The sequence below is a fragment of the Symphalangus syndactylus genome, chromosome 14, assembly GCF_028878055.3.
Source record: "Symphalangus syndactylus isolate Jambi chromosome 14, NHGRI_mSymSyn1-v2.1_pri, whole genome shotgun sequence".
NCBI classification, from domain to species: domain Eukaryota; kingdom Metazoa; phylum Chordata; class Mammalia; order Primates; family Hylobatidae; genus Symphalangus; species Symphalangus syndactylus.
This window is the reverse complement of record NC_072436.2, coordinates 97,039,974-97,067,236: the sequence shown is the minus strand read 5'-3', so window position 1 is coordinate 97,067,236 and position 27,263 is coordinate 97,039,974. Positions and strand designations below refer to the sequence as shown.

Below are 27,263 nucleotides of genomic sequence, written 5' to 3'. Positions count from 1 at the left end.
AAAACAACCAAAAAGACTGAAGACTGTCAAATATATTACATATAACATGATACGTGTATGCCAACTCATCTTAAAAACAAACAAACAAAAAAACAGGTGGTATTTACACATTGAACCTTGCCTATATCTTTCTTCATTTAATATGAGCTTATGACTGGTTTATCTAATTATTTCCACAATGCTTCAAATACACAGCAGCTCTGTAAATTCAACCACAGTGAATCTACCCAACGATAAGACACTATTGCTTTTTTTGGGAATGATAAAAATGTTGCTCATGACTTGTAGTATTCTTTCTGTAAAGCTATTCTTCACCCTTTAAAAAATTTTGTACACACCTACTACGAAAATTCTGTCATCAGCAGACAGCCATTCCTAAATGTGGTTGTATTCTGGCAAAGCTCTAAGTAATTAAGAGATAGTCTTCTCTTGCCTATTCATGTGGCAAACACGTACCTTATGCTGAACATCATATTTTGAATTACGTGAGGTAAAGAAGACAACACAATCCCTACCTTTAAGGGGCAAAGGGAATTAATATTATTGATCACTTACCATAATCCAGGAAACATGCAAGCTGCTTTACATACATTATGTGATTGAATCTTAAAGACAGATATTATGTTCTCTTTTATACATGAGGAAGCTTAGAAAGGTTTAATAACTTGTCCATTATCACAAAAGCAGGTAGATGGCAAAACAAGAAATCACTCTTCTGTCTCTGGCTCTATTACATCTTACTACACAAAGACAGGCACATGCATTCCTCCTGTAGAACCTCTCAAAGCTGAGCTTCATTTCCGCTCTGATCAGTGACCTGCTAATACTGACACTGTACCTACAGAGCAGCAGAACTCAACAGCCAGACAGCTCTTCTCACGTTTGGATTCACTGTACTTTTGGAAGTGAATGTGGAAGAAAAATTATACCATTTTCTAGAAAATGTAAATGAACCACTTAAGCTACAGAAGCGCCTGTCCAAGATAGCACGATAGCATGCCCCACTGTCCGCTGACAAGCGGGCAGATTGAGTCATAAAATGGAAAGAGAAGAAAGTTCTGAATTGATTTCACAGTCCTCCTTTTCTATACTACACCGTTCTCTTCTTCAAAAAACATCAGGAGGAAAAAAATAGTTTTCTGGGTTGTGTGCCTACATTTTCAGTTTCATGATAAGCAGTCATCAATACACAAATAAAGAGGTCAAACACCACTTTTGCATCCTGTCCCCTGTGTATTTTTGGAAAACGACATTGACTAAAAGCAAAGTGTAATCTGAGAAAACCCATGATTACTGATGTATTTGTAAGTTAACAGTTTTAATCACATGAAATAATTTTTCTTAAGGCAATGGGTCCATCTTCTGCGGAATGTTTTGTTTTCTTAGTGGACACAGAATTAATAGTGAAATTAATCACAATTTGGACAGACTTTATAGTTGGCCCTTGACTTATCAATTCCACTAAGCAAAATTTAGTAAAGCCTAGATAAAATATAATCCTAAATAGGCCAGGTTTGTCACCTACCATTTCCCATAAGCTGCTTACCATAGTGGAAAAAAAAAAAAAAAGAAGAAAATTTAAATTAAATGCCAAACAGTTGCAGACAGCACTTGTTTGGCTGATTAACTTGTAGACAAGCATTACAAATAAATCTGAGCATGGTCTGCAGCAAATTAAATTCCACTGCTTTTAAGAACAAAGAATTCTTTGGCAAAGAGGATTAGCAACTTTACACCCAGGAATGCCAGTTTAATTTAATTGTTCCACAATCCAAGATTTAATATGCAAATATCATTTTGATATATAATAGTGAATTTAACAAAGTGAGGAAACAAATTTAATATACAACCAGACTGCCTTTTCTGAACTGTAATTATATACAATAAAGAAGCTGGCCGAGATCCCCCTCCCCCAACATTACTGGGATTGAATTCTATTAACATGAATCAGAACAAGTGTAATTAAAGGTTAAAATTTTTAAATGTATTCTAATTAAGAGTCTAAATAGCTCTACAATTACAGTACTGTAGTTAAAAATCACACCTCAATGATCTTCTTGGCCTCTTTGTAATTTCCTGTTTGTAGGAAGGCAAAGAAGAGATCATAGAGCATCATCATTTCACCTTGTACTTGGCCCACAAAGTCCATTGCTAGATAGGAGAGAAAAAATATATATATTAGGAGAAAAAAAAACCAGAAAAACAATATCATATGAAGTTCTAGACAAATACAAGAAAAATTTATTTTAAAAACAAATATTAAGAATAACTTAAAGAATATAGCTATATCGACTAATTAAGTACCTAACAGAGTAGCTTCAAAGAGAACTAGTGAGGATAAGGGTAAAAAAAATCTTCATAAAGGCAGATCACCAAGTAGAACACAAGAATAATAGACATTTTTTCAAAATGAACAGTTACTAAAATCAAGAACATGTATAATATTGGAAATCTACCTGATATTTTTCTTTTAGATTTCACAAGTATAAAGAAAGTTTATCTGAATGTGCTGGCCTTCTGCTGAAGTTTCTCTTAACAATACACTAAGATTAAATCAGCAAGAAGGGAAAAAATCCAACTACGTTAAGATATTAGAAAGTGACTCACCTTTCTGAATTAGATCAGTCTCGCCTTTCTCTACCAGTTTACACAAGACATCATGAATCCTTGGTAATACTTTATACTTTTCATAGCAGTCAATGATGACCTCAAGAGCAGTAGATAGGTCACCCCTTAGAAACAGAAAAATTAACAATGAATAAAATAAATCTAAGTCAGCTTAGTCTCTCAGTAATACTTTAGAGAGATGTTTAATGACCAGTTAATATGTAAACAATTGAGCTTTAAGATAGAAAACCACAAAGCTAAAATGGGGGAAAAAAGAAAGAAACAATCTTTATATATAAGTAAATGTTCAGAATACATACATCATCAGCAATCCACTATTTACCCTGCTTCATCTTTTATTATTTCATGTGTTAAAGGGTACTTTTTTAAAAAGTCCGAATAGATTAAGGCATTCTCTGATTTTATTATAAATTCTGACTTTATGTAGAAAGTTGCTGTAAGAATGTATTACTTCTGAAAGCAAGGACTACCGTCAAATACTTTTTTCCAATCACTTACGTGCCTTTAACAATTGTACCTCAACAATTTCAGATTTGGTAAACGTTATTAAATGTCCACCAATAGCTAATAAGGAATTTTCAAGAACTTTTTCATCTTTATCATAATATTTTTTGTACTGTCACCTTACTAGCCAAGTAGGAAATAAACCTCACGTTTCATATATATAGGAACTTACTATTATGAAAACTAGGATATTTGTGTTGGTCAGTGAATTCTAGAATTCTAAATACTTTTTTCATTAAAGGGTAAGCTTTTAAAAATTATTTCCAATTATAAAGTCAAGCCTTCTTTTATGTGGTGAGAAATTAAAATAAAAAGACACTTGTCATTAAATCAGTTTCTTAAACAACAGTGTGGTACTATATTCTTGTGGGTCCTTAAAAAGTATTTTCCCCCCTTTAAAAGGACAATTTGCTTTCAATTTACTTTAACCCTTTCTTTATTAAAAGTTATTTGTAATTTCTCTCTTACCATACTGAAATAAAATTCACAGGTAATATAAATATAAATAAATAAAAGGACAATGTCAGTATGAGAAATATTTAAGACCTTGCAAGACCAGGTGTGGTGGCTCATGCCTGTAATCCCAGCACTTTGGGAGGCCGAGGAGGGCAGATCACCTGAGGTGGAGAAACCCCATCTCTATTAAAAATACAAAATTAGCCGGGCATGATGGCGCATGCCTGTAATCCCAGCTACTCGGGGGGCTGAGGCAGGAGAATCCCTTGAACCCGGGAGATGTAGGTTGCAGTGAGCCGAGATCGTGCCACTGCACTCCAGCCTGGGCAACAAAAGTGAAACTCTGTTTCAAAAACAAAAGAAATCCCTTGGAAGAATTATAGAGATTATATGATCCAATTCTACTTGCCACCCCCTTTTACTTTCAAAGAAATAATGAAATTGGGGCATCTAGAAACTGGCTGATTTGACTAAGGTTACCAGGTAAACAGAGGAAGGTACTAGCAAGTCGCTGGACTTCCCATTGTCAGTTCAGTACCTCTAATTACACATTATGCTTTACTAAAAGCATTGGTATTTGAATAACGTGATAAAGTGGTGCGATTTGGAATAAGAAATTAAAGATTTATGAAAAGAGAGTATGAAAAGTATTTTTAAAAGAGGCATGGTTAGAGACATGGCTCCAAAGTACAACTAGTGACAATTAGTGAAAATCTTTGTAGAGAATATAAACTTCTCATACACATAACAGTTTTCAAAACCAGAAAGTCCTTTTATACTTCCTGTTGAAGGCTTCACATTTTTGTCTATTATACAAATGTTACATTGCCCTAAATTGAATTACTATTTTATCAAGATCTGATTTTAAGTTGTACCAAAAAAGTAAAAGACAACGAAGAAATGTTAATTTTATTGCAATAATAGTGACACAGTGAAAACGAGCCTATCCTGATGGAACTCTTACCTTATCCCCTTACTAAGCCCTGTTTACAGTGCATCTTCTGGCACCCCACAGAGTCATTTGAATTTTTGTCATTTGGGGTGAAGACTAAATTACAGGTTAATTTCAAAACCGCAAGTAGATGTTGCAGGCTAGATTACTGTCATACAAGAGAAATGGTACAGTAGCTACCACATATGATATAAAGCTTTATATAATCAGTATTTTCCCTTACTTCAGACACAGGTTCAGTTATTGCCTTTCTATAATTCTGCTTAACAAAAAACTACTAAAACATTTTTTAAGAGCAAAGCTAACACATACGATTTTTTTTTTAAGCGGCATGACTTGCTTCTCCAGATCAATTCCCAAACTAGAATAGTACTGTCTCAATTGTATTTCCCCCTACATTAGGTCAAAGCTATCAATAAATGAATGAATAATTGCTCTGTCAATCAAAGCGACACGTTAATAGTCTTTGGTCTCCAAATATACGCTTCTGAAGATTATACATGTTCAGAACAACAACAGAAAAGACAAGAATAGCAAAATGGAAATAATTCATATATTTGTTAGTAATTTTAAGAACCAACGTTACTGCTCTTAGGATGCCAACAAAATGAATTAGAAATTTATAATAAAATACCTCATACAAAGTGTACTGGAGATAAAAATAAAGTAAATGACTAGTCAGTTCTTCAGTCCCTATTATCTAATTCTGACTTGTGGTTGGATCATGTCATTTTAAAAGATAAAAATTTACATTCCCCACATAATTTATGTCACTATTAATCTTTCATATTAAAGCTTGAAAACTTAGGTGATGGAAATAAAAAATATATTTAAAAGCACCTAAAATTTGCATTGCTATGAAGATAGCTATGTAGTCATAGGACTTTGGATTTCCATCCCAACTGATAAGAGTACTTATGCTACTCAGCTGTAGCAACGTGATACATTTCTAGAAGTGGTGATGAAAAGCAGATTATCACAACAGCTGAACTCAAGGACATTTGGGTTCTCTCCTAGTTCTAACAGGTTCTATGACTGTGCTTATTAGGTTCATCTAAAGTGTTTTGCACAAGCAGAGAAAATCATCAGGTGAAAATACCACTTTTATTAGGCAGGATGAAATCAGTAAGGGAAGCACAATATCAAAACATAAAAATTGCTTTACAGCCAAAATGTGTGACAACACATTACCAATCAGTCTACTTCTAGCTTCTGTGACCCAAAGTGATCTGTGAATTTCTTTGAGCACTAGAAATGATTTAAATCCTACTAAGAAATAATAATCCTTTGAAGAAATTAATGTTGACACATTAATTTTGCATTCAAAACTTTGAGCCCATGCTTGTATCAGCATATATGCGTAATTCCTAAAGCTTCACATACAAATATTTAAAGGCTCACTCCTAATAAAAATTTAGTCAATGCTTTCACAAATGACACTAAAAGAAAATCAACTCTATAGCATACTATTACCCTTTATAAAAAAAAAAATCAAGACACCCCCCCAAAATTTCAATAGACTACATAATTTTCATGCATAAAACTACGTACACTAATAAAAAGTAAGCAATCATTTTAAAAAGCAGTATTTTGTTTGGTGCAAATTAAAAAATATGAGCTTTACCAAAATTCTGTAAGTCTATGAAATAAAGGTAAAATTGAGGAAAAGATTCTGTAATTCTAAATTTTAAGAACATATATGAGATAGGCTGGGTCCAGCAAGAAATTTGGAAACTTAAAAGAGAGTTAAATTCATTAACTTGAATGGACTCACTTGGCCTGTATCAAAATTCATTCCAGAATCTAGAAATCACTTCTTAAGGGAACATGACTACACAGAACTACTACAAACTACAATTTTTCATTATTACATGGAAGAATATCCAGAAAAATAAGCTTGAAGCTCAGATGGCAAATCTGATAGTACCACTTGTTTGAGTCCTCATTCTGAAACTGAAGTATGCTATAATGTCAATGACAGAAAAACAAACACCACGTAGGATGTAAGTTTGCTGGACAGACATTTCTATGGGACATACACCAATCATAAAATTATCTACTTTGAGATACCAAGAAACATGTACTCCTAAAACTCATATACATTCCTCAATACATATACCTGTAAAAATCATAAATGTGCTTCATACAATCTGGAATTGTTAAAACAACCACGAGCGACAACTATCTATCAGTAGCTTTAAACTTAGTCTTGTAACTTATACTAAGTAACTTTCTAATCCCAGAGAGTATACTTAAACAACAAAAGAAAGATGATAAATATTGATTTTTTTAATTGGAATAAAGTACTTCAAACTTATACACTGTTAGTGAAGTGGCAATTTATGTAAAGGGCTTCCTTACTGAAATGCGCTCAAATCCGAAATCACTACAGAAAAGAACGACTGTGGGGGGAGAAAAAAAGTTTAAAAAAGAAAAAACAAACAAAAACCAAACTGAACTCCTTAAAAACAAACTATCTTACAAATCCTAAGCAGATGTTCAATATGGGAAGAAACCAATTCAAGAGAAACCATCATCTTCACAAAAATTATTCTGTTAAGAGAACCAGCACTTGAAAGAGCTAAATGTTTTTTTTCTGTTCATCATCTATAAATGAGGAATCTTCAAGGAGACTGGTGTTGCAATTACAACTAATCCTCCCCAAAAAATTAACTGTGTTGAAGGCTTTGTAATTTCCCTAGGTACAATTTAGCTGTCACTTACTTTAAAATTTACTCAAACATGCGTTCCGAACAGCACTAACTTCACATGTCAAGTGCTTTCCAGCCAATTGAGTCTAAACTAGAAGTCGGTGTTAAACAACTGAATGATTAGACAAGATAGCTCATTTCCCTGCTCTTTTGTTCAGAATAAAATGCCACATTTACATTATCAGGCTCAACAGGATTTTCTGACAGAGGGAGAAAAAACCCTACTGCACACTGTCCGTACTAAGCACATGAAGCCTGTCATTTACCAATCATCCTTCAAAAAGCAATAGCCATGAATGTAACTTAATTACGACCCAATGATCCTTGACGAAAAATCATCTTATCACTGTCCTGTCCCCCTAGGGCAAATGAACCACTTTTTGTCCTTTGGCACTGATGATGCTAAATTCTTAATTGCAATAATGGAGTAAAAGAGCCAAACCTCCTTAATTTCCTTTCAGCACATAAGGAGTTTTACTCTAGAAGGCAAGCATTCCCATAAATAATAAAAGTATCCAGTACAAATGAAGATGCTAAAATTGAAGGGGAGCATGTGTAACAGAATCATCAACATTTTAAAAAGCCTACTTCCCATTTATGTAACATATTAAAGTGTTACAGTGAGTTCCAAAAACACTGTTACAAGTTCATCTTAGAGAAATTGTGACCTTTATGAACTCAAGATTAACTTAGCAAGAATTCTGGGAGGATAGTATATATGAAGTTCATGATACACTTAAATGAAATGCATATGTACATATACAGATTATAACACAAACCAGCACAAAAAAAAATCCTAATGGAAAGCAGAAATTAAAGCTGCTTTGATCACTTGCACGAACATAATCCAGTTAAACAGCTTCAGTTATTTTTTAATGCATGCAATGAAACAAAAATGTATCAGGTATAAAACAAGTGAATCTGAAACTGCATCATACAAATTTTTATGCTTTAATATCTGATGGCCCAGACTTTATTAATTTCATTTCCTTGCCCATAACATGAAGACTAATAAAAAACTCTTTTAACCTATTTTAAAGCATTTCTTTCTTCCTTAATGTGACGGAGTGCTGTTATCTCCATGAATCAGGCATGATTTCAATAAGATAAAATACTTACAAAAGAAAATGTTTGAAATAATACTCATTTGGACTACATGTAAAATATGTGGCTTGGAGACTGTAATGTAATGTAAATGAAACACAAAAATTTTGTTCAACTGCAAATTTTTTTCCGTTCAATGCAAGTATTTTCATTTTGATAATACAAAAGCAGGTTAGCTTACCCACTTCTTTATAATTTTCCAAATCTGTTATTGTTTTGGATTTCCCTTGGCAAATGAATAAAAACAAAGTGTACTTTTTCTATACCTATAAAGTTTTTTTACATTGTCTAAGCAACACAAACTGACACAGTATTAATTTCTCCTGTGTTTTGTCCAATGCTGGAAAAGTCGGTTCAGAATTAAGATCCACTGAAACTTAAAGAGATTATCTTTCTAAGGAACTCAGTCTCATGGAACTGCTTCAGAATTACAACACGAAAGTGATATTCTCTTTAGAGTCTTTTACAGTGACATGCCAAAAAGATGCTTGCCTTTGAATGAAAGGGTGAAGATTTATGATGATGTTTCAAAATGTTTTTTATAATTTTATCACAAGTTTGAATAAATAAAGCTCATTTGCCAGATGAGCTCATACCTGCTAAGGTCAATTACATGATATTACTGAAGATTATACACATTTAATCAAATCAAATACACGTGGACTTTTTGGCAGGCTAGTGTGGTTAATCCTAGCACTTGTCATGATTCTGAATTAATTAGCTATCTTCCATCAGTTGGAGAAAACACAATTGAGAGTTTCAAAGTCAGGGTTCTACTCCAGGCTTTCCCCTGACTATGAATGTTTCTGCTGTTTTCTGTAATTTTATAAATATAAAATTTCCTTTATCTTTTTTTTTTTATTATTCTCATGACTCTGAAAGAGTCAATAGCCCTTTTTATTATGATAGATGAAACTGAAAGACCTCATCGTGGAGATTGCATTGGCAAAGTAGTGTAAAAAAAAAAAAAAAAAAAAAACTAGGCAAATAAAAAATAGAATAATTAAAATAAAATAAAAATAGAAGACATACATATCTGAAAGTAGTAAAACACCAAAAATGAAAAGACACTAATTTAGATTTCCTTAGCTCAATTAGCAGGGAGAGCCAAATTTGACTGCGACACAGAAACATCTGACTTCAGGATATAATCAGAAGCACAGAGGATGCTCTAGGTTAACATCTGAATTCCACACTGTTTCCATTTTCTCATGGGTAAGCTCTCCTTGGTTCATGAGCCCCATCTGCAGACCTCTTTCGGAAAGCTTTCACATCTCCTCTGTCTTCAAAGTATTTCTATTTGTAAGATACTTTTCTATGATGGCCTCATTTTCATTGTTAATTATTTTATTTTTGCCCGGTAGTGTAGGAGGGCCTAATTCTTCTGGGCACTGGGCCCATTTCTTTCAAATCCTTCTGTAGAGTTGCACATGCAATTTGCAGAAATGGGTCTTCAAAGCAATTGAAAAAAATTCTAATAGGAAGCATATTAATTATAGGATTTCTATATAAAGTTGGCTATGAATATGATAACTCAATAACACAGTCATTATTTGAATCGGACCATTTCTTTTTTTTTGAGACAGAGTCTTGCTCTGTCGCCCAGGCTAGAGTGCAGTGATACGATCTCGGCTTACTGCAAGCTCCGCCTCCCAGGTTCACGCCATTCTCCTGCCTCAGCCTCCCGAGTAGCTGGGACTGCAGGCGCCTGCCACCACGCCCAGCTAATTTTTTGCATTTTTAGTAGAGACGGGGTTTCACCATGTTAGCCAGGATGGTCTCGATCTCCTGACCTTGTGATCCACCCGCCTCGGCCTCCCAAAGTGCTGGGATTACAGGCGTGAGCCACCGTGCCCAACCTAGAATCACTATTTCTTTAAAAGGATGTAATGCTGAGACTGTGGAGGTCAAGATTTGGCCAGTCATCTAACCTGGTAATTGTTTTTGATTGGATGGCAAAGGAATTATTTCATGTGTGTGTATACGCACATTTTTAACAGTTAAAAGAGATGGTTTTTATTATACATTTAAAATTCAACACTAAATCATTTATTATATTCAATTAATTAAACTCTCTAATAAATAAAGAAAAACTACCAGAAACTTGGGAAAAACATGAGAACCGTTAAAATACATATTTTATTTTTCTCCTGGCATCAACAGGACAACGTCCACACTACATCGACAGCGAGATATTTCTGTGTTTCAAATTCGGCTCTCCCTGTTAATTGAACTAAAGAAATCTAAATTAGTATCATTTTCAGTGTTTTACTACTTTCAGATACGTGTATCTTCTATTGTATTTTAATTATTATCTTATATTTTTGTTTGCCTAGGGTTTTTTTAAACTAATTTGCCAGTGCAGTCTCCATGTAATGCAGATTACAAACTATGTTAAGCTATGAAAAAGCTGACAAAGATCTAGGAAATTTAAAAAGCAAAACAGAAAACAAAAACAAATACAAAAGAAAAAGATGATAAATTATGCTTAGTCATCTTACTAAAATGTTTTATTCATTATAAAATAGACTGACTTTATGATTTACATTGCAAATAATGCCTTAAATTGAGCACCAACAAGAGCATTTCAAATGGAAAAATTAACAAACTCAGTAAATCTTGCCCTATCAGCAAAATTCATCTCCTATAACATTTATCAAAGCTAGAATAACTGTAATGGTATATGTATTTAAAATACCCTGTGAAGAAAAGGAGCACTGAAGATGCTTCTATACTTATTACCTGAATAACTAACAGTCAAGACACATACTCAAAAGCCCCAGAAGATCCTTTTTTCTTCTATTTATTAATAACACTTATCAGGCTCAAAACTGGGAAAAACTAGATTCAATTTCAAGTAATCACATGCTCCTACCTACAAAAAAGCACCAGGGACCATTCCATTGATATGTAAAGCCACAGGACCACAGGGCTGCTAGTGATTTTAAAGGTCACCTAGTTCATGTTAGTTTTCTTACTCTGTGGTAAATGACCTCCAAGGCTTCCCCATCATGAGGGTATTTATAAAGTATAATCCGAAAATTATTAGACTCATTCTTTTAATGCCAACATTTAAAATTCAAAATTCAATTAACTTACTTTTCCAGGTATACAGTGACCAATGGGAAACTTATGTTGGTGGATGGTTCGGCTAACCCTAGAGTCACGATGGCTTCATGCAACTGTTTTACTGTTTCAATTTCACCTCTTAAAGCTGCGCCATTTAGGATGTGGAAAAAGGACAAGGCTGTTGTATCTTTGATAAGAACATCCTTCTCTTTCATCTCCTTCAGAATGTTAATAGCATCTACAATGAAGTAACACAAAAGACCCTTAGGTAATTTCATGTAGGGAAAACAAACTGCTATTAAAACAGCATTTCAAGCCCAGCAGGAATGTAAATTCTAGTGTATAATGCCGATTTCAAGTTAATTACTACTTGCATTTCTAAACGAGACTACAATTATAAATCCACAATAGCATGGTTTTATCATTTCCCTGCAACTTTGACTACAAATTATAGATAGGGACTGTGTGCCCACTCTGTACCACATAACCCTGTACGGTCTGCCCTATAGCTGTAAGATCCTCCTAAATGGATGCTTTTATCGTTCAGAGCTAACATCTGCTAAATCACACCATTGTTTCTTCAGCAGATGGCTTGTCAGGAGGCCAGATAATAAAGATGTGTTTACACTGTATATACAGCCAGACTAATGGTCTGATACCGATAGGGCCTGTTTGCTATGTCGATACTAATTAGCCAAGCAGAGCCAATGAAAGCTTTCCAAAAGACTGCATGTTAATACATTAGATTCATTAAGCTTCATTAGGAAGGCAGAAACAAACATTTTAGGATATGGAATAAGTGCATTTTTATAATGTTGTTCTTAATTATTACACAGACAAAATGTTTAGACCACTTTACAAAAAGTGATTTTAAAAAAATAAGCTAATCCTTATAAACAGTTAGAAAGGCGTCCTAGGAAAAAATTCAATGTTCTAATAAATGATTTTCTCCATACATTTTTCCCTATAATAAAATTAAAACAATCTTTTCTGAAAATCAAAGGAAAAGAGGAAGGCTAAAAAGGAAATTTCAAAATAAAGCCAAATCAGAAAGTTAAGAAACAAGAAAATAGCATGAATGTATTATCAAGTGTAATTAATTTTATAAGCTTAGCATTATCTCAACGAGAAAATTTGAGTATGTAAATCAGCTGTGTAATCAGCTATGCTTTTTCCATGAACCGTTAAATAAAAACCTTAAAGTAAAAACCTTATATATTTTGTTAATGTTATTAAAAAGTAAGGCAAAGACTACTGCAAAATTCAGGCACATATACTAGGTTACGTTTATAGGTTTTATGTTCAGCCTTCAAACCTTCTTAAGCAAAAACAAAGCCATTAGTGCAGGCACATAAGCAAATTGTGCCATAAGTCATGATCTTCAAACTCAATCCAAACAGCAATGCTAATAAAAACTAGCTGGAGAAATGCAAAAAGCACTGAGCTGTGCAAATGTAAATGACAAGCTTGCCAATCCATTAAAACTAATGGCCTACACTGTCCATGTAGCTCTGGTTGGATTCACATGTAAATTTGTATGCAAAGTGTTCAAGCACTTTGCAGGACATGATATCCATTAATATCAATTCACATGTTATTCCAGTGGCAAGATACTTGCATCACATATTTCCTTTATGTGCTGAGGCTTACCTTGGAGCTTGCCATGCTTTGCCAATACTCTTACAAGGCCTACATACTTGCCGGTGTCAAGGACAGCAGATGAATCTAAGCGGTCACTAAAAATTAAAGCCACATTTATATTATTTTAAAAGTCAATTAACTGCTAAAAGAACAGCAACATCCATTTAATCACTTTTCAAAAGCTCATCAGAAGACCTGAACTAATGTTGGCCTCGCTTCAGTTAGGATTTCTTTTTGAAGCCATATACAAGTTCACACGAAATTATATTCAAAGTGACTAGTGAAGTAAAAGCCCAACACTACATATATATTGCATCACTCCATCTGCAAAGGATACTTATGAAGAAACTCTTTGGCTTTAAGTGATTCTAAACTTCATCACGAATATTTGACACTTTTACTTGAAAAATCTAACAGGATGGGAAACCAAAGGTACCTGAGAAATGGATAGAATTTTATTTACACTATAATATAGAAAGGGAAATGTTATCAAGCCTCATAAAACAGTTACCATCACCACTGTTGTGATGATATATAATCAATGGAAAAAACCCTTTGGTTCTAAGGACTAGAATGTCTTATACTTAAACAAAGACACCTTGCTGAACATAAGCCACAATTAATTAAAGAGCCATGTAATAGGAAATTTCAAAAACACTGACAACAAAAGAATTTTTAAAAATGACATTATATAAGAGAGTAATATTCTATCTAGATAATCTATCAAGGTCTGTAGAGCAGAATAAATATTGACAACTTGTTTCAGTGCCAGGGTACTCACAATTCTTCTTTCAAGTTCAAGGCATCTTCTACATTATCATGTCGACAGCATAAATTTATTAAAGCTGCATAGCCACCAGTAACCATGTCGGATTCATATTTTGCTTTCAGTTCAAGGGCTTTTTGCATATTCTAAAATACAGCATAGATGTGAAAAAGAAGAAATCAGTGTGAAGGTAAAAATGTCACATTTTTAGCTTTAATGTTCAGAGTTTAGAAAACGTTAATAGTACTTTAAAAATAAATGGTTTCATGTTAACAACCTGACTCTGCCCCTTGGTATTTTTTATTCACCTCTAAAAAGTGGGCAAGTCTTATATGTGTAGTGGTTAAAAGGTGTTATCTGTAATATAAAATAGGCCATTATTTATGCCAAATTTGATGTTTTAGGCTTTGTGTATGGTATTATTTAAAAAAGACTTCCAGATTAAGTAATTCCCAAATCAAACCCTAATCACAGTCTAATTTCAGGATGCAGAAATATGTATCATTGAAAAGTTTCTCAGTCTAGTTTAGTATCCAAGTAATGTGAAGAAATATTTTAGAATTTAACAGTAGCGGGTTATAATCATAAAGTTAGTCATGATATTTTTTCCCTAAAACTACAAGTTTATGGCTCAATTATATTGAAATAGAAAGTGAAAAATAGTCTAGTGATATCCCTCGAATTGCAGACATACACTAAAATGAACACAAAGTACAGCTGGATGCCCGCTGAAAAAAGGGAAGGGACCCTTTATCTCAGAAAGAGCTTTTTTCCAGCAGGAAAATGGAATTTCAATCCCTGCATTAACAACCTAGTAATATTTGACTTGCAAATGACTACTGCGTGTATCAGTTGCTTGACAATCTAGATATGAGACCGGAGCCATGGCTTGAAAGGACATTTGGCATGTATGATAAACCTATCACGGCTGTTACTATCATTCACTTTGCAGATTATCGTAAACAAACTACAGCAACCCGAAAACATGCCATTCAAGGTGTAGCTGAAATTAGTTAACCTTTCATTTAATTGCATTCTTTACAAGCCTGACGTATAATGATCAATCGTAAAAATCATAAATATCATATTTGATTTTTCTTATTGTTATCTATCAAGAATTTTTTGCCTTAATAACATTTAAATATTAAAACAAATGTTACCTCTTCTGAACAAAGCACTAATATGAGTTGCTTTAGGACATCTCTTACAGGTTGATTTTCAGCTTTTAGTGTTTCAAGTGTGGACTCCAATTCAGATGACGTAAGTTGCACAGTCTACAGAAAAGAAAAAAGAAAAGAAAAATTTCCTGAAAAAGGAAATATAGTACGCCTTTTGTCACTCTTCCCTTTAAACTGACTTTCCTTTCTACTTTCCTAAATGTCATAAATGCTATCAGGGATATTAATTGGGGAATCCATGGATGGACTCCAGTAGTTTACAAACCTCCTGAGATTATATGCAAATTTCTTAGATATGTTGATTTTTCTGAGGTGGGGAACAGGTTTTACCAACTTCTTAGAGGTATACAAGATGATAAAAATGTGAGGAATCACTGGTTTTATAAGTACACAATCCAGAAAACTCATTAAATATGGTTATTATAGCATGTAGAATCTAGTCAAAATCCTACTTACTTTTTGAAAGTCTAAATTCTTACTGTCAACCAACAAGTGAGCATCCTAAAATTGAAATTTAAATTAGCCCAGAATTAGAAAACACACGTAAAAATACATCAGCAAACATCAAAAGCAAATTTTGTCTCACCTCATATTACTATTTTTCATCTTTCCAAAATTTTAGACATTCTCTTCATACTTCATTAATCAATGTAATTAATGTTTTAAATATATTTATGAATATATAAATAGTATTAGTGAACAATCAATGAAAAGCTTCGTTTTAACGGCTGTCATTGAAACAAATTTTTTTTCGGGCCAAAAGCATCATATTTAAATAAAATTTTAACACGCTGTTATATATAAATTAAGCATTTTATCCAGTTGATTGCTATTTCACACACACCTTAATCAATTCAGGAACATGGTAGCTACCCAGTAGATTACGAATGCCTCTGTAGATATTTTCAGGAATTTTTACATTCTGTGAGAAGGGAAGGGAGGGGGGAAAAAACTGAGTTTTAGACAACCAAACTGAAATTTGTCTAACAGAAATTATCTCAGACATAATTTAAGTCTCCAACTCTTGCATGTCATTGAGAAGTGGTCTGGTTGTACTTAAAAGCAGCAATTTCAAATCTAATAGATACATGTCAGGCAGGACAGGCATTATATAGCAAAAAATGAAATGGTACCATCTTCTTCAGCTGATGGAAGTATTGTCTCAAATGCTCCTCCTTGGCCTGTACCTCTGAGTCACTCATGCTGTCAATCAAGTTATAAAGAAAATAGCCAACAGCTTCTGTGGAAAAAAACAAGAGAAAGCATTCCACTAAAATTACCGAGACTGTCATGTTATCAAGATTAATTTATAAGAAATCATTTTGGTGTGAGATGTCACCCTGATGAGAGGCTCTGAAATGGCAACAATGATCACTGAGGCATAGAGATTATGTGGTTTGGGAGCACATATCTAACTGGTGAGTGAAAGGAATATTAATTATTTTCAGACCGAGTGACAGCTTTTCAGTACTGAATCTTACTTCAATCTATTTTTTTCCACCACTCTGTGACAGAAGTGGTCCTGCCCAAGGCCTTACCCCTTTCCTGTCCAAATCACACGTAATAAGAATAAATAAATGTCTTGTACACATTTCTATACTATTTTTTTTGTGGACAATATTTAGGGAAGCACATAAAATTAGAAAGGATTGTTAAATGTTAAGTATAGAAAGCTAAATAATTTTAATAAGCAGATACAGTAATCCTGTGGAGAGCTGCCTATTAGCCAATGAAAAACCAAGATTAACAAAGATGTTTTGTAACAACAGTAATTTTCCTTTGCATTCAAGCATAAAATGTATAGGGCCATGTTACAACAATACCTAGGATAGAAATGTAAACTTTCAAGAGGGGTACCATCTTACAGAAAACTATATATTCTAGCTTCATTATATGAAAAATGAAAATCATTAAATGTCAAAACAATGTATTTGGGGCAATAAATTACATTTAAGCGGAAATCCACAAGAACCTTCCCTACATTTTATGTTTAAAATTAACTACACCTGCAAAACATTAGAAGCACATAAATACTAACAATCACTGATTTTTAAGCCTATTTCCATAGGTGTTAGAAGAAACATTTCCCCAATATCTGAAAAGAAAAAGCCTCCCAACCCCATCTTTAGAAAAAAAATTATAACAAAATCAAGCACTTTAGATCTCAAAATGTTGTAATCAATATAAAGACTTATAACCAAATGTTTTCAAATTCCACTTTTAAAAATAAAGTGTTTCCTGCTGTAATCCCCCTAACCCATCATTACACAGAAAAATGGATTTGTGGATAAGTTATAATCATCGAAATTGAAACGCTACCCGTTGGTCCTGGAGGCTCCTGGCAATAACGTCCATCCTTGTACAACAATTCTGTTATCTGATAAGACAGAAAATTCGTGCATTGCAGCAAGAGAAGCAAACAAGAACAAATACAATCTGAAATTGAATTCTTGAAATAATAAAACCTCTCCCCAGTAAGGTATTATTCTATATCACAGTAATTCAAAACCACCCCCACCCGCCAAGGAGATTGTTTTGTTTTTAAATAATAGGTTTGTCTTTTTTAAAAACAAAAACAAATCCATGTTGAAGGAAAACTGCAATGTTTTGTGAAATGTCACACAGAAAGACTCTAAACTGATTTATACATTGATATATAAACATCACTTTGAATGAATTGTTATAAATAGAAAAGAGCTTATAGGAATTATTGACCAATATTATTCCTCATTATATTGTTTTTGGTCTTGTTGACACTGCACTGCTTTCCTCATTTTATATTAAGTTTTACTGAAATATAAAGTAAAATATCCTGAACTGCTAAATAACTTATGTTTTTTAGATATTTAATAACAATTTCCATTCATCTTAATGAGACTAAAACAAAAGGGACCTAAAGATTAAAGGGTCTATTCTCATGGATTCTTTTTTGTTTTTTTAATTTCCAACTGTTATTTTAAGTTCAGGGGTACATGTGCAGGATGTGCAGGTTTGTTACATAGGTAAACGTGTGCCACGGTGGCCAGCTGCACAGATCATCCCATCATCCAGGTACTAAGCCCAGCATCCATTAGCTATTCTTCCTGATCCTCTCCCTCCTCCCATTGGATTCTTATCAATTGAATTCACAAACACTAAAAGACATACATAACAATTATTTTTCAACATCAACTCTGCCAGCAAAATTTTAGTAGAAAACCAAATATAGGTTTCATGATAAAAATTATTACGTAACCTATGGTATTGGCTTGTAACATTAAAAGCACCTTATGATTTGCAATATTAGGGGGACTTACCTCGCTCCAAAGATTTATATTCATAGACCTGCAGAGGGCAGCAAAGGATCGAAAATAAAACCAGGTTTATTTTCAAGTATATGCATACTTGTAATGTGTACAGATCAAAGTATTAAAATTAATAAGTAAATAAATGTTTGCTGTATCAGGATGAATTTTCAGGACAAAGGTAATTTAGAAAGGCTGACACTCACCCATTTCAAATATTCAAAATAGGCCAGGCCTGGTGGCTCACATCTGCAATCCCAGCACTTTGGGAGGCCAAGGCAGGCGGATCATCTGAGGTCAGGAGTTTGAGACCAGCCTGGCCAACAAGGTGAAACCCTGTCTCTACTAAAAGTAGAAAAATTAGCCAGGCGTGTTGGTGGATGCCTGTAATCCAGGCTACTCGGGAGGCTGAGGCAGGAGAATTGCCTGAACCCGGGAGGCAGAGGTTGCAGTGAGCCGAGATTGCACCACTGCACTCCAGCCTGGGAGACACAGTGAGTCTTAAAGTGACTGCCCACAGATTGCTTGTTACTTGTAATGGGAAAAATAGTAACTATATAATGGAGAAATCCCAACACCTGGACTGGGTGATCAAAACTAATGTGCCTTTAAATTTAATTCCCTGAGAAGACAGGTATCACTCGTGGTCTTCCAGCAGGGGATAACTTGAAGCTATAACAATGAAGAATAAAATACAGTAAAATAAGATAAAAATTAGGTATCTTTTTTGGTTAGGCTACAAAGAGCTTTAATTCCAAGGAATCTTAACCTGCCAGTAGCCTACCACATTTGAAAAATAGGACAAGGGAAGTAGGGAAAAATCAGAGTTTGCAAGAAAGTGAGGGGCTAATGTGCCAAAGTGCATAATATTAAGTGGTAAAACTTGCAATGGTTCCTTTGCTGTATCCCGGACTCATTTGGGCATTTGATGAATTCTGATTATCAACTAGGATTAAATTTGTCAGGTATGATATTATGGTGGTTATGTTGTCTTATTTAAAATAAGTTCTGAGATATATACTGAAGTATTTATGGGTAGATGACAAAGATCCATAGTTATTTTTAATAGTCCAGGAAAGAGAGAGAAGGGGAATGGTAAAACAGGAATGCCAAAATCTTGGCTGTTAAAGCTGGGGTATGGGTACACGGGAGCTCTACTTTCGTGAAGGTTTAAAAATTCCAAAATAAAAAAATAAACACATACCATGTCCGGTCTAAATTTTGTACTTCTATTTTAACTCAACATTAGAAAGCTGGGCTTCCTTTTTTTAAAAAAAAAAGTTACTTTAACCATATATTTTTATCAAAGTATCAACTTACTGTCAAATAAAAAATAGTTAAGGCTGGGCACAGTGGCTCATGCCTGTAATCGCAGCACTTTGGGAGGCTGAGGCGGGTAGATCACCTGAGGTCGGGAGTTCGAGACCAGCCTGACCAACATGGAGAAACCCCCATCTCTACTAAAAATACAAAATTAGCCAGGCGTGGTGGCGCATGCCAGTAATCCCAGCTACTCGGGAGGCTGAGGCAGGAGAATCGCTTGAACCTGGGAGGCGGAGGTTGTGGTGAGCCGAGATCGCGCCACTGCACTCCAGCCTGGGCAACAAGAGCGAAACTCCGTCTCAAAAAAAAAAAAAAAAATTGGATATTAAGCTGCCCTCAAACCTGGCATGAAGTACCTAAGGAAGGCATGGAGATAAACTTTCAAAATTTCACATATACCTAAAACAACTGAAAATGACTAAAAGCACTATCTTGAATGTGAAGCTTCATGGTGAATCACACAGGTTTGAAACCAAAACAAAAATATACAGAATCCTTCAAAACCAAGTTGTTGTAAGGAATAGTTACCAGTGCCCACACCAGTGCAATCTGACTTCCGGCCCAAACTCCACTGAAACTACTCATGCTAAAATTACCAGTGATTTTTAATTCAAAATTCAACTAACATTTTTTTGGTCCTCTTTGACTAAGTTTTGGAATTTCTGTCGTTAGCCATTATCTGCTAGATGCCACTCAATCTCTTTCAGGAACTGTCCTTCCCTACGTGCCCCTTAAAAGTGACCCAGACTTTGTACTAGGTTCTAAGTGCATTATATTTTCTATCTTAAAGACAATCCTGCATGTAGGTATTTAAGTTCTTTGTTTCCCAGAAGAGGAAACAAATTTGGTTAAGGCGACGTAAAATACCTTCAACTGGAAATTCCACAGTCCCCTCAAAGGATCCCATAAATTGTGAATGATCTCCTGTTTCCTGTCCCGCTATCTACCTTTACCTGTACTCTCCCCTTTGAATATCTGTCAATCTTAACTTCATCATGTAAACCTTTCAATGGCTTGAAGCCACGTGACTCAAGGTTCAAATATCCTAATTTAGAATTAGACTACTCATAAAGACCCCTGGGCTACCATTTTGGCTTTATTTCTTGTAATTATTTCATAGTTTCTTAAGCTACTACCAATCTACTTACACTTCCCCAGAACCGCTGTTCTCTCAGCCTCAATGCCTCGGCCTAAAAATCCCTTCCCTTCCCCTCTACAAACTCAATATGCATCTCGGCAATCTCTCTGCAGCTCCTGCCCTGATTCATCCCTTCCTCAACCTTGGCAGAAGATAGAGTACCTTCTATAAACATTCATAGTTATGAAGATCAGTTTACGGTTGCTTTCTTACTTTCGTATTGTGAACAACGCTGGGGTAGGAAGTTTCCTATTCATATTTGAATGGTCCATTATGCAGCATTCATAGCCCTTGGCACACCCTAATAAGAACTAGTATTTTCTGAGCACTCACAAATGCATTAAGCAGTTTTCTAAGCACTTTAACTTATTTAATGGTCATAACATCTTCACTTTAAGCACAATTATCAGAGCCATTATAAAGATGAAGAAACTGAGGAGCAAAGTAGTTTTAAAACTTATGCAGGCATTTTCTGAGTTAGCTGTGGATGCGAGACTAACAATTTGCATCTAAATTTGCTCCTTTCCAATACCCCACTGCAATAAAAGGATTTTTTTTTCAATGACACATAAAATAACTGGGAAGTACAGGTAAGTAGAAATAAATATTACAGGTTAAAAGCAGACAGAGAAGTGGTAACCAATTTAGTAGTAAAGAGAATGTCAAATCTCAAGACATCAGTGAAGAAATCTGGAACCAAACTTATACAATAAAATCTCCATTACCAAGGTGGAAGAAAGGAGACTACACTGAGAAGGTCCCTTAGATCCTCTCCCTCAGCTCCACAGCTGTGAGGCTACACCCCTCTCTCCAACAGCAGCAGCAGACATCTGGAGGATTCTTCTCTGGAGGGTAAAACAGTCAATCCCTGGAGAACTGGGAATTAAGTAACTATACATCCTACACGATAAACACAGGAGTCCCTAGTACTCTCCCTCATGCAGTGTCCTTAAGACTTTTCATTGGGGAATGCCCCAACCTACGAGGAAAGACACAAAGATACAATGACAATCTCAGCAGCCACTTAGCTATCCCTAGAACAAGGCACCAAGTCAACACACCCCACTAACAAACTCAGAGCTTTGGATGGCTTTTTGCATTTCCTACTTTTAAGGATTCTCAGACATTTAGGGGGGAAAAAAGGAAAACAGTACACACTCACACAAACTTGGAGACAGTAGACAATAAGCATGAAGAAGGAAGAAAACTATTACTATATTTCCTATGAGAGGCCAGGTGTGGTGGCTCACGCCTGTAATCCAAGCAGTTTGGAAGGCCGAGGCAGCCAGACAGCTTGAGCTCACAAGTTCAACACCAGCCTGGGCAACATGGAGCAACTCCATCTCTACAAAAGATACAAAAATCAGCCAGGCGTGGTGGCACACACCTGTTAATCCCAGCTACTTGGGAGGCTGAGGCAGGAGAGTCGCTTGAACTTGGGAGGTTGAGGTTGCAGTGAGCCAAGATTACACCACTGCACTCCAGCCTGGGCAATAGAGCCAGACCTTGTCTCAAAAAAAAAAAGAAAGAAAGAAAAAAATTCCCATGAGAGATAAAGACTTAATATCTATGAGACAGTAAGATGTTATTTCACAAAAGAAACACTTCGAGAATGCAAAAGAGATGTTGGAAATAAAAAAGTGATAGCAGAAAGAAAAAATTCAACGGAAGAGGTAGAAGATAAGGTTGAAGAAATATCACAGAAAGTGGAAACTAAGAACCAAGAAAAGCGAAGTAGGAGAAAAAAAGAAAGCACCAGTCTAAGAGTTTCAGAAAGAGAGAAAAAACTATTTCTAAAACTAAAATTTTCCAGAGCCGAGGGATATGAATGGCCAGATTAAGAGGAGCCACTGAGCATCCAGCACAACTGACAAAATACCAAAAAAAAAAAAACACAAAACAAATAAACTCAGACATAAGGTTGCTCTATAGTGACAGGTCAGAACACTAGTGGTCAAGAGATTCTTCACAAGTTCCAGAAGATTCTAGAAACTTCCAAAAATCATTCTAGAAATTCCAGAATACTAATGATAAAATGAAGATACACAAATTTCCAGAGATAAGTAAGTTGCTTAACTGTCAAATGTCAAAGCAATAGAGATAAAGGGAAGATTCTACAAACTTTCAGAGGACATTCTATAAAAATAAGTCAGCCGGGCGCAGTGGCTCACACCTGTAATCCCAGCACTTTGGGAGGCCAAGGCGGGTGGATCACGGGGTTAACAGATTGAGACTATCCTGGCCAACATGGTGAAACCCGGTCTCTACTAAAAATACAAAAAATTAGCCGGGCGTGGTAGCAGGCGCCTGTAGTCCCAGCTACTTGGGAGGCTGAGGCAGGAGAATGGCGTTAACCCAGGAGGTGGAGCCTGCAGTGAGCCGACATCCTGCCATTGTACTCCACCCTGGGCGACAGAGCGAGACTCCGTCTCAAAAAAAAAAAAAAAAAAAAAAAAAAAATCACATATAAAGGGTCAGGAATCAGAATGGCTTAAATCTTTCAACAGTAACACTGTAAAAAAAACATGGAGCAATACCTTCAAAATTCTAAACACAAATTATTTCCAACTCAGAATTCTATATGTAGGCAAACTATCAATCGTATCTGAGGCTAGAATACAGGTATTCAAGGTCTCAAAAAAATTTACCTTCCATATGCTTTTCTCAAGAAGCTACTGAATGTTGTCGTCTATAAAAAGACTAAACTGAGAAAAAGGAAAAGTATCAGATACAGAAAGCAAAAAGATTCAAATCGGAAGAAAAGAACAAAAGAGAATCTCCTGGATGAAAATGTAGTGAGAACCCAGTGAAGGAAAGCAACTAACCAGTCCAGAGTGTGGGCCCTCACCACCAAGGTATCTGTCACTATATCTCTTTTCTAACCTAAGGTAACAATGGATCTACACTGTCTATATTGTTTTCACCACGTAATGATACAATACTTCCTCTGCCTCTCATGCCCTGCTGCTTGGACAGACTGAGAACATTCATTTCACCCACAGAAGTGTTCTACTCTGACATATTCCTGAAAGTTTGAGGAAATGAGTTTAGGTGCAGAACACATTTAAGTATCTGTAGATACTCCTGCTAGATGCCTAGTATTTAGCCATAGACTTCCCAAATATGGTAAATTCATCCTGTTTCTCAGGACTCACTCATGCATGACCTTCCCCACCGACTTCCCTAGAAGGGTCTTTTGTAAACTTTTAGCAAAACTGAAGCCAGACCTAACCCAGAGTATTCAGACTATATTTTCTGGCAGTGTTGCTTCTTCCTTATTGCCAGGTTTCTGTTTTTTCATCAGTCTTTCCAAACTAAATTATATATTGCTTGGGAGTTAGATAAAAGTGGCCTAATTATTTAGGGAAGCAAGGGAATGATATACACAAGCCTCAAAAGCAGGCACCTCAACAGCAGGGGAAGGCATCATGGGATTGATAAGGGGCATACGAGAGGCTTTTAGGATCCCACTGACATTCTATGTCCTGGTCTCAGAGGTGGGTACCACGTATTTGGTTTATCTTTTTTATATGGTACATTTAAGTTTTAGATATGCCTCTGAATGTATAACACAGTTCACAATAAAAAAGAAAAAATTAAATTTCCAGGTTCTCCAAAGGAATAGAATAGTGGAGCCATTTTGAACCTAGGCAGTTTGGCTATGAGCTTTGGCATTTGCTATTTGATAAACTAACAAATTTTAGGTAGAACTCACTTAAGTCAGGTTTCTACATTTTATTGATGTCTTACATACCATGTGATCATGGCAAGTTAAGGAACATTTCAATGTCTCCATTGTCTAATATGAACAATGGAAAGACAAATGCTTGTCTTCTCCTCTGCCCACAACCAAATGAAGTTTGTGAGCAAGTGGCATTTAAGAAAAGACATTGCTTTCTCTACACCTAATTCCATTTACACTTTTCTTCCTGTTTGAAGAACAGGTTTGGAGAAAAGGTTAACCCCATATGTCTGCTGAGATCCAATTTCAGCTTTTGGTAAGGCGATGGTAGCCTTTGGTGAGGGGATGTAAAATACCTTCAACTGGAAATTCCACAGTCCCCTCAAAGGATCCCATAAATTGTGAATGATCTCCTAATGTTTCCTGTCCCGCTATCTACCTTTACCTGTACTCTCCCCTTTGAATATCTGTCAATCTTAACTTCATCATGTAAACCTTTCAATGGCTGGAAGCCATGTGACTCAAGGTCCAAATATCCTAATTTAGAATGAGACTACTCATAAAGACCCCTGGGCTACCATTTTGGCTTTATTTCTTGTAATTATTTCATAGTTTCTTAAGCTACTACCATCTACTTACACTTCCCCAGAACCACTGTTCTCCTCAGCCTTAATACCTCAGCCTGAAAAACCCTTCCCTTCCCCTCTACAAACTCAATATGTATCTCAGCAATTTCTCTGCAGCTCCTGCCCTGATTCATCCCTTCCCCAACCTTGACAAGAAGACAGAGTACCTTCTATAAACATTCATAGTTACCAAGACTAGTTTTTGGAGTAGAAGAAAGAAATCACCTGTAGTCACACAAGTGCTCTGAATTAGGCACATATTCTTATGAAAAATGCCAAGTTACCACAACCTAAAATTTTTCTTTATCTACAATAAGAAAAATTAACCAACAGTATACAGTTTTAGGACTTACGTGTTGAAATATGTTCCTGGAAGGAATCCGCTTAAACTTATTTTTACTATGTCAAGAATAAAGACAGATTTGCAACTGTGCAAACACTGGAGGCTCCTGGGTAGTGTCCCCTTTGTTAAACATATTTAAACATTTTATCTAACTTTAAAGTGGAAAGTTAAAAAAATGACCAATCTGTGGCTATTTTTAAACCCAGGAATCAATTAAAAATTTTAGATGCTAACAAATAGGTAAAGCACCAAAAAGGATTTAAGTCAGGGGAGACGCAAAGCACCTAGCTTGGTGTGGTTTAAAGATAAGGTAATCCATTTTCCAATATTTTCAATGTATCTATTCAAATAAAAATATAAATAATCTAAAAGCACAGATAAATTCAGTTATAGTATACATAATCCAATCACTAAAAACAAAACAAAGACACCAAGATTCTCAGAGCTTCTAGCTGGGCTTCTTCCACTACAATAGTATCAAAACTCTTCTCATAAAGATACTCAATAATGGCCAGGCCGGTGGTTCATGCCTGTAATCCCAGCACTTTGGGAGGCCAAGGCTGGGGGTTCACTTGAGTCCACGAATTTGACACCACCCTGGGCAACATAGGGAGACCTCATCTCCATTTTGAAAAAAACAAACAAACAAAACAAACAAAAACTCAGTAACTTTTTCAAATACCAAACTGAACACCCTCTTTTTATAGGGCTATCTCTCCTACATCTCTGTAGCTTGCGACACTGACTACAAACTCCTTTGACTCCTTCGAGTAACTACCCAAGATCTTATCCTTACATTTCTCTCTCATCTCTGCAACAAGGTTTAAAAAAAAAACATATTTAACATGTGATAGTGTATAGATAAATACCCCTCAAATGCAGTACCTTACAAATTGACAAGAAAAATTGTATGACCTAGTAGAAAACTGGCAAAGAATTTAAATAGGTATTTCATAGAGTAAGAAATCCAAATGGCCAACAAGTATGTTCTAACCCTGCTTAATAGTTAGGAAGATGCAAATTGAAAATTATACATTAAGATGTCATTTGTCATCCATCAGCTAGGCCAAAATTAAAAAGCATTATAATGTCTAATACCTGTAAGTTTGCAGGAAGTGGGTACTCTCATACATTGCTGGTAGAAGTGTGAATTGCTAATCTAAGTATGAGCTAATACAACTTTTTCTGGAAAGTAGTATGGTAGTAGCTATTAAAATAAAGAATACATACACTCTTGAAAACAGACGTCTCTTTTTACATTCTAGCCATTGAGGGGGGATAAACTAATGCATATATAATATATATACACACATGTGCATGCATGTGCACAAACACACATATACATGGACATAATATTTAATGTACCACTTTGTTCTGGTAGTGGCAAAAATTAGAAGGAATCTGAGTCCATTAACAAAGGGGTGATTGAAAATTTATGGTATAGCCCTACCATGGAATCCCCTCCACATATAAAACACTTAGATTTATATCAGCAGACCAAGAGATGTTCATGCAGTATTGTTAAGTGAAAAATAAAGATGAGTAGTATGTAAAGTACGATGTATTACTTTTGTTTAAACAAAACAAAACAAACTTCAAACACCTCTTACAGGTCTCTGCTTCTATACAGAGAAAAGCATGGAAGGATACACTCCAGGCTCTTAATTTTGGCTTCCACGATAAGGGTTTTTATAGGGAGAGGGAGAGCACTTCATGAACTCCATTAAATTATAGTCATAATTTTATAATATGCATCTTTTGCAGGGAAAGATGAGCCATAGCTTCCAACAAATTCTCAAAGGGATCAATGAATCAAAAAAGATTAGGGCGGCAGGTACAGTGGCTCACATCTGCAATA

The 27,263-nt window shown here is 35.2% G+C and overlaps 1 protein-coding gene across 1 annotated transcript in view; it reads right to left on the bottom strand.

Annotated features, from left to right (window-relative positions):
- The window catches only part of LRPPRC (leucine rich pentatricopeptide repeat containing), a 113,324-nt gene that overhangs the window by 44,122 nt on the left and 41,939 nt on the right, over window positions 1-27,263 (bottom strand). The window contains exons 15-25 of the mRNA XM_055243390.2: window positions 18,306-18,333; window positions 17,329-17,386; window positions 16,143-16,249; window positions 15,854-15,931; window positions 15,466-15,510; window positions 14,992-15,105; window positions 13,847-13,977; window positions 13,075-13,160; window positions 11,455-11,662; window positions 2,608-2,732; window positions 2,045-2,151 (exon numbers count right to left, since the gene is read on the bottom strand). Of these exons, the coding sequence (XP_055099365.2) occupies window positions 2,045-2,151; window positions 2,608-2,732; window positions 11,455-11,662; window positions 13,075-13,160; window positions 13,847-13,977; window positions 14,992-15,105; window positions 15,466-15,510; window positions 15,854-15,931; window positions 16,143-16,249; window positions 17,329-17,386; window positions 18,306-18,333 (1,087 nt within the window). The remainder of the gene's footprint in view (window positions 1-2,044; window positions 2,152-2,607; window positions 2,733-11,454; window positions 11,663-13,074; window positions 13,161-13,846; window positions 13,978-14,991; window positions 15,106-15,465; window positions 15,511-15,853; window positions 15,932-16,142; window positions 16,250-17,328; window positions 17,387-18,305; window positions 18,334-27,263) is intronic.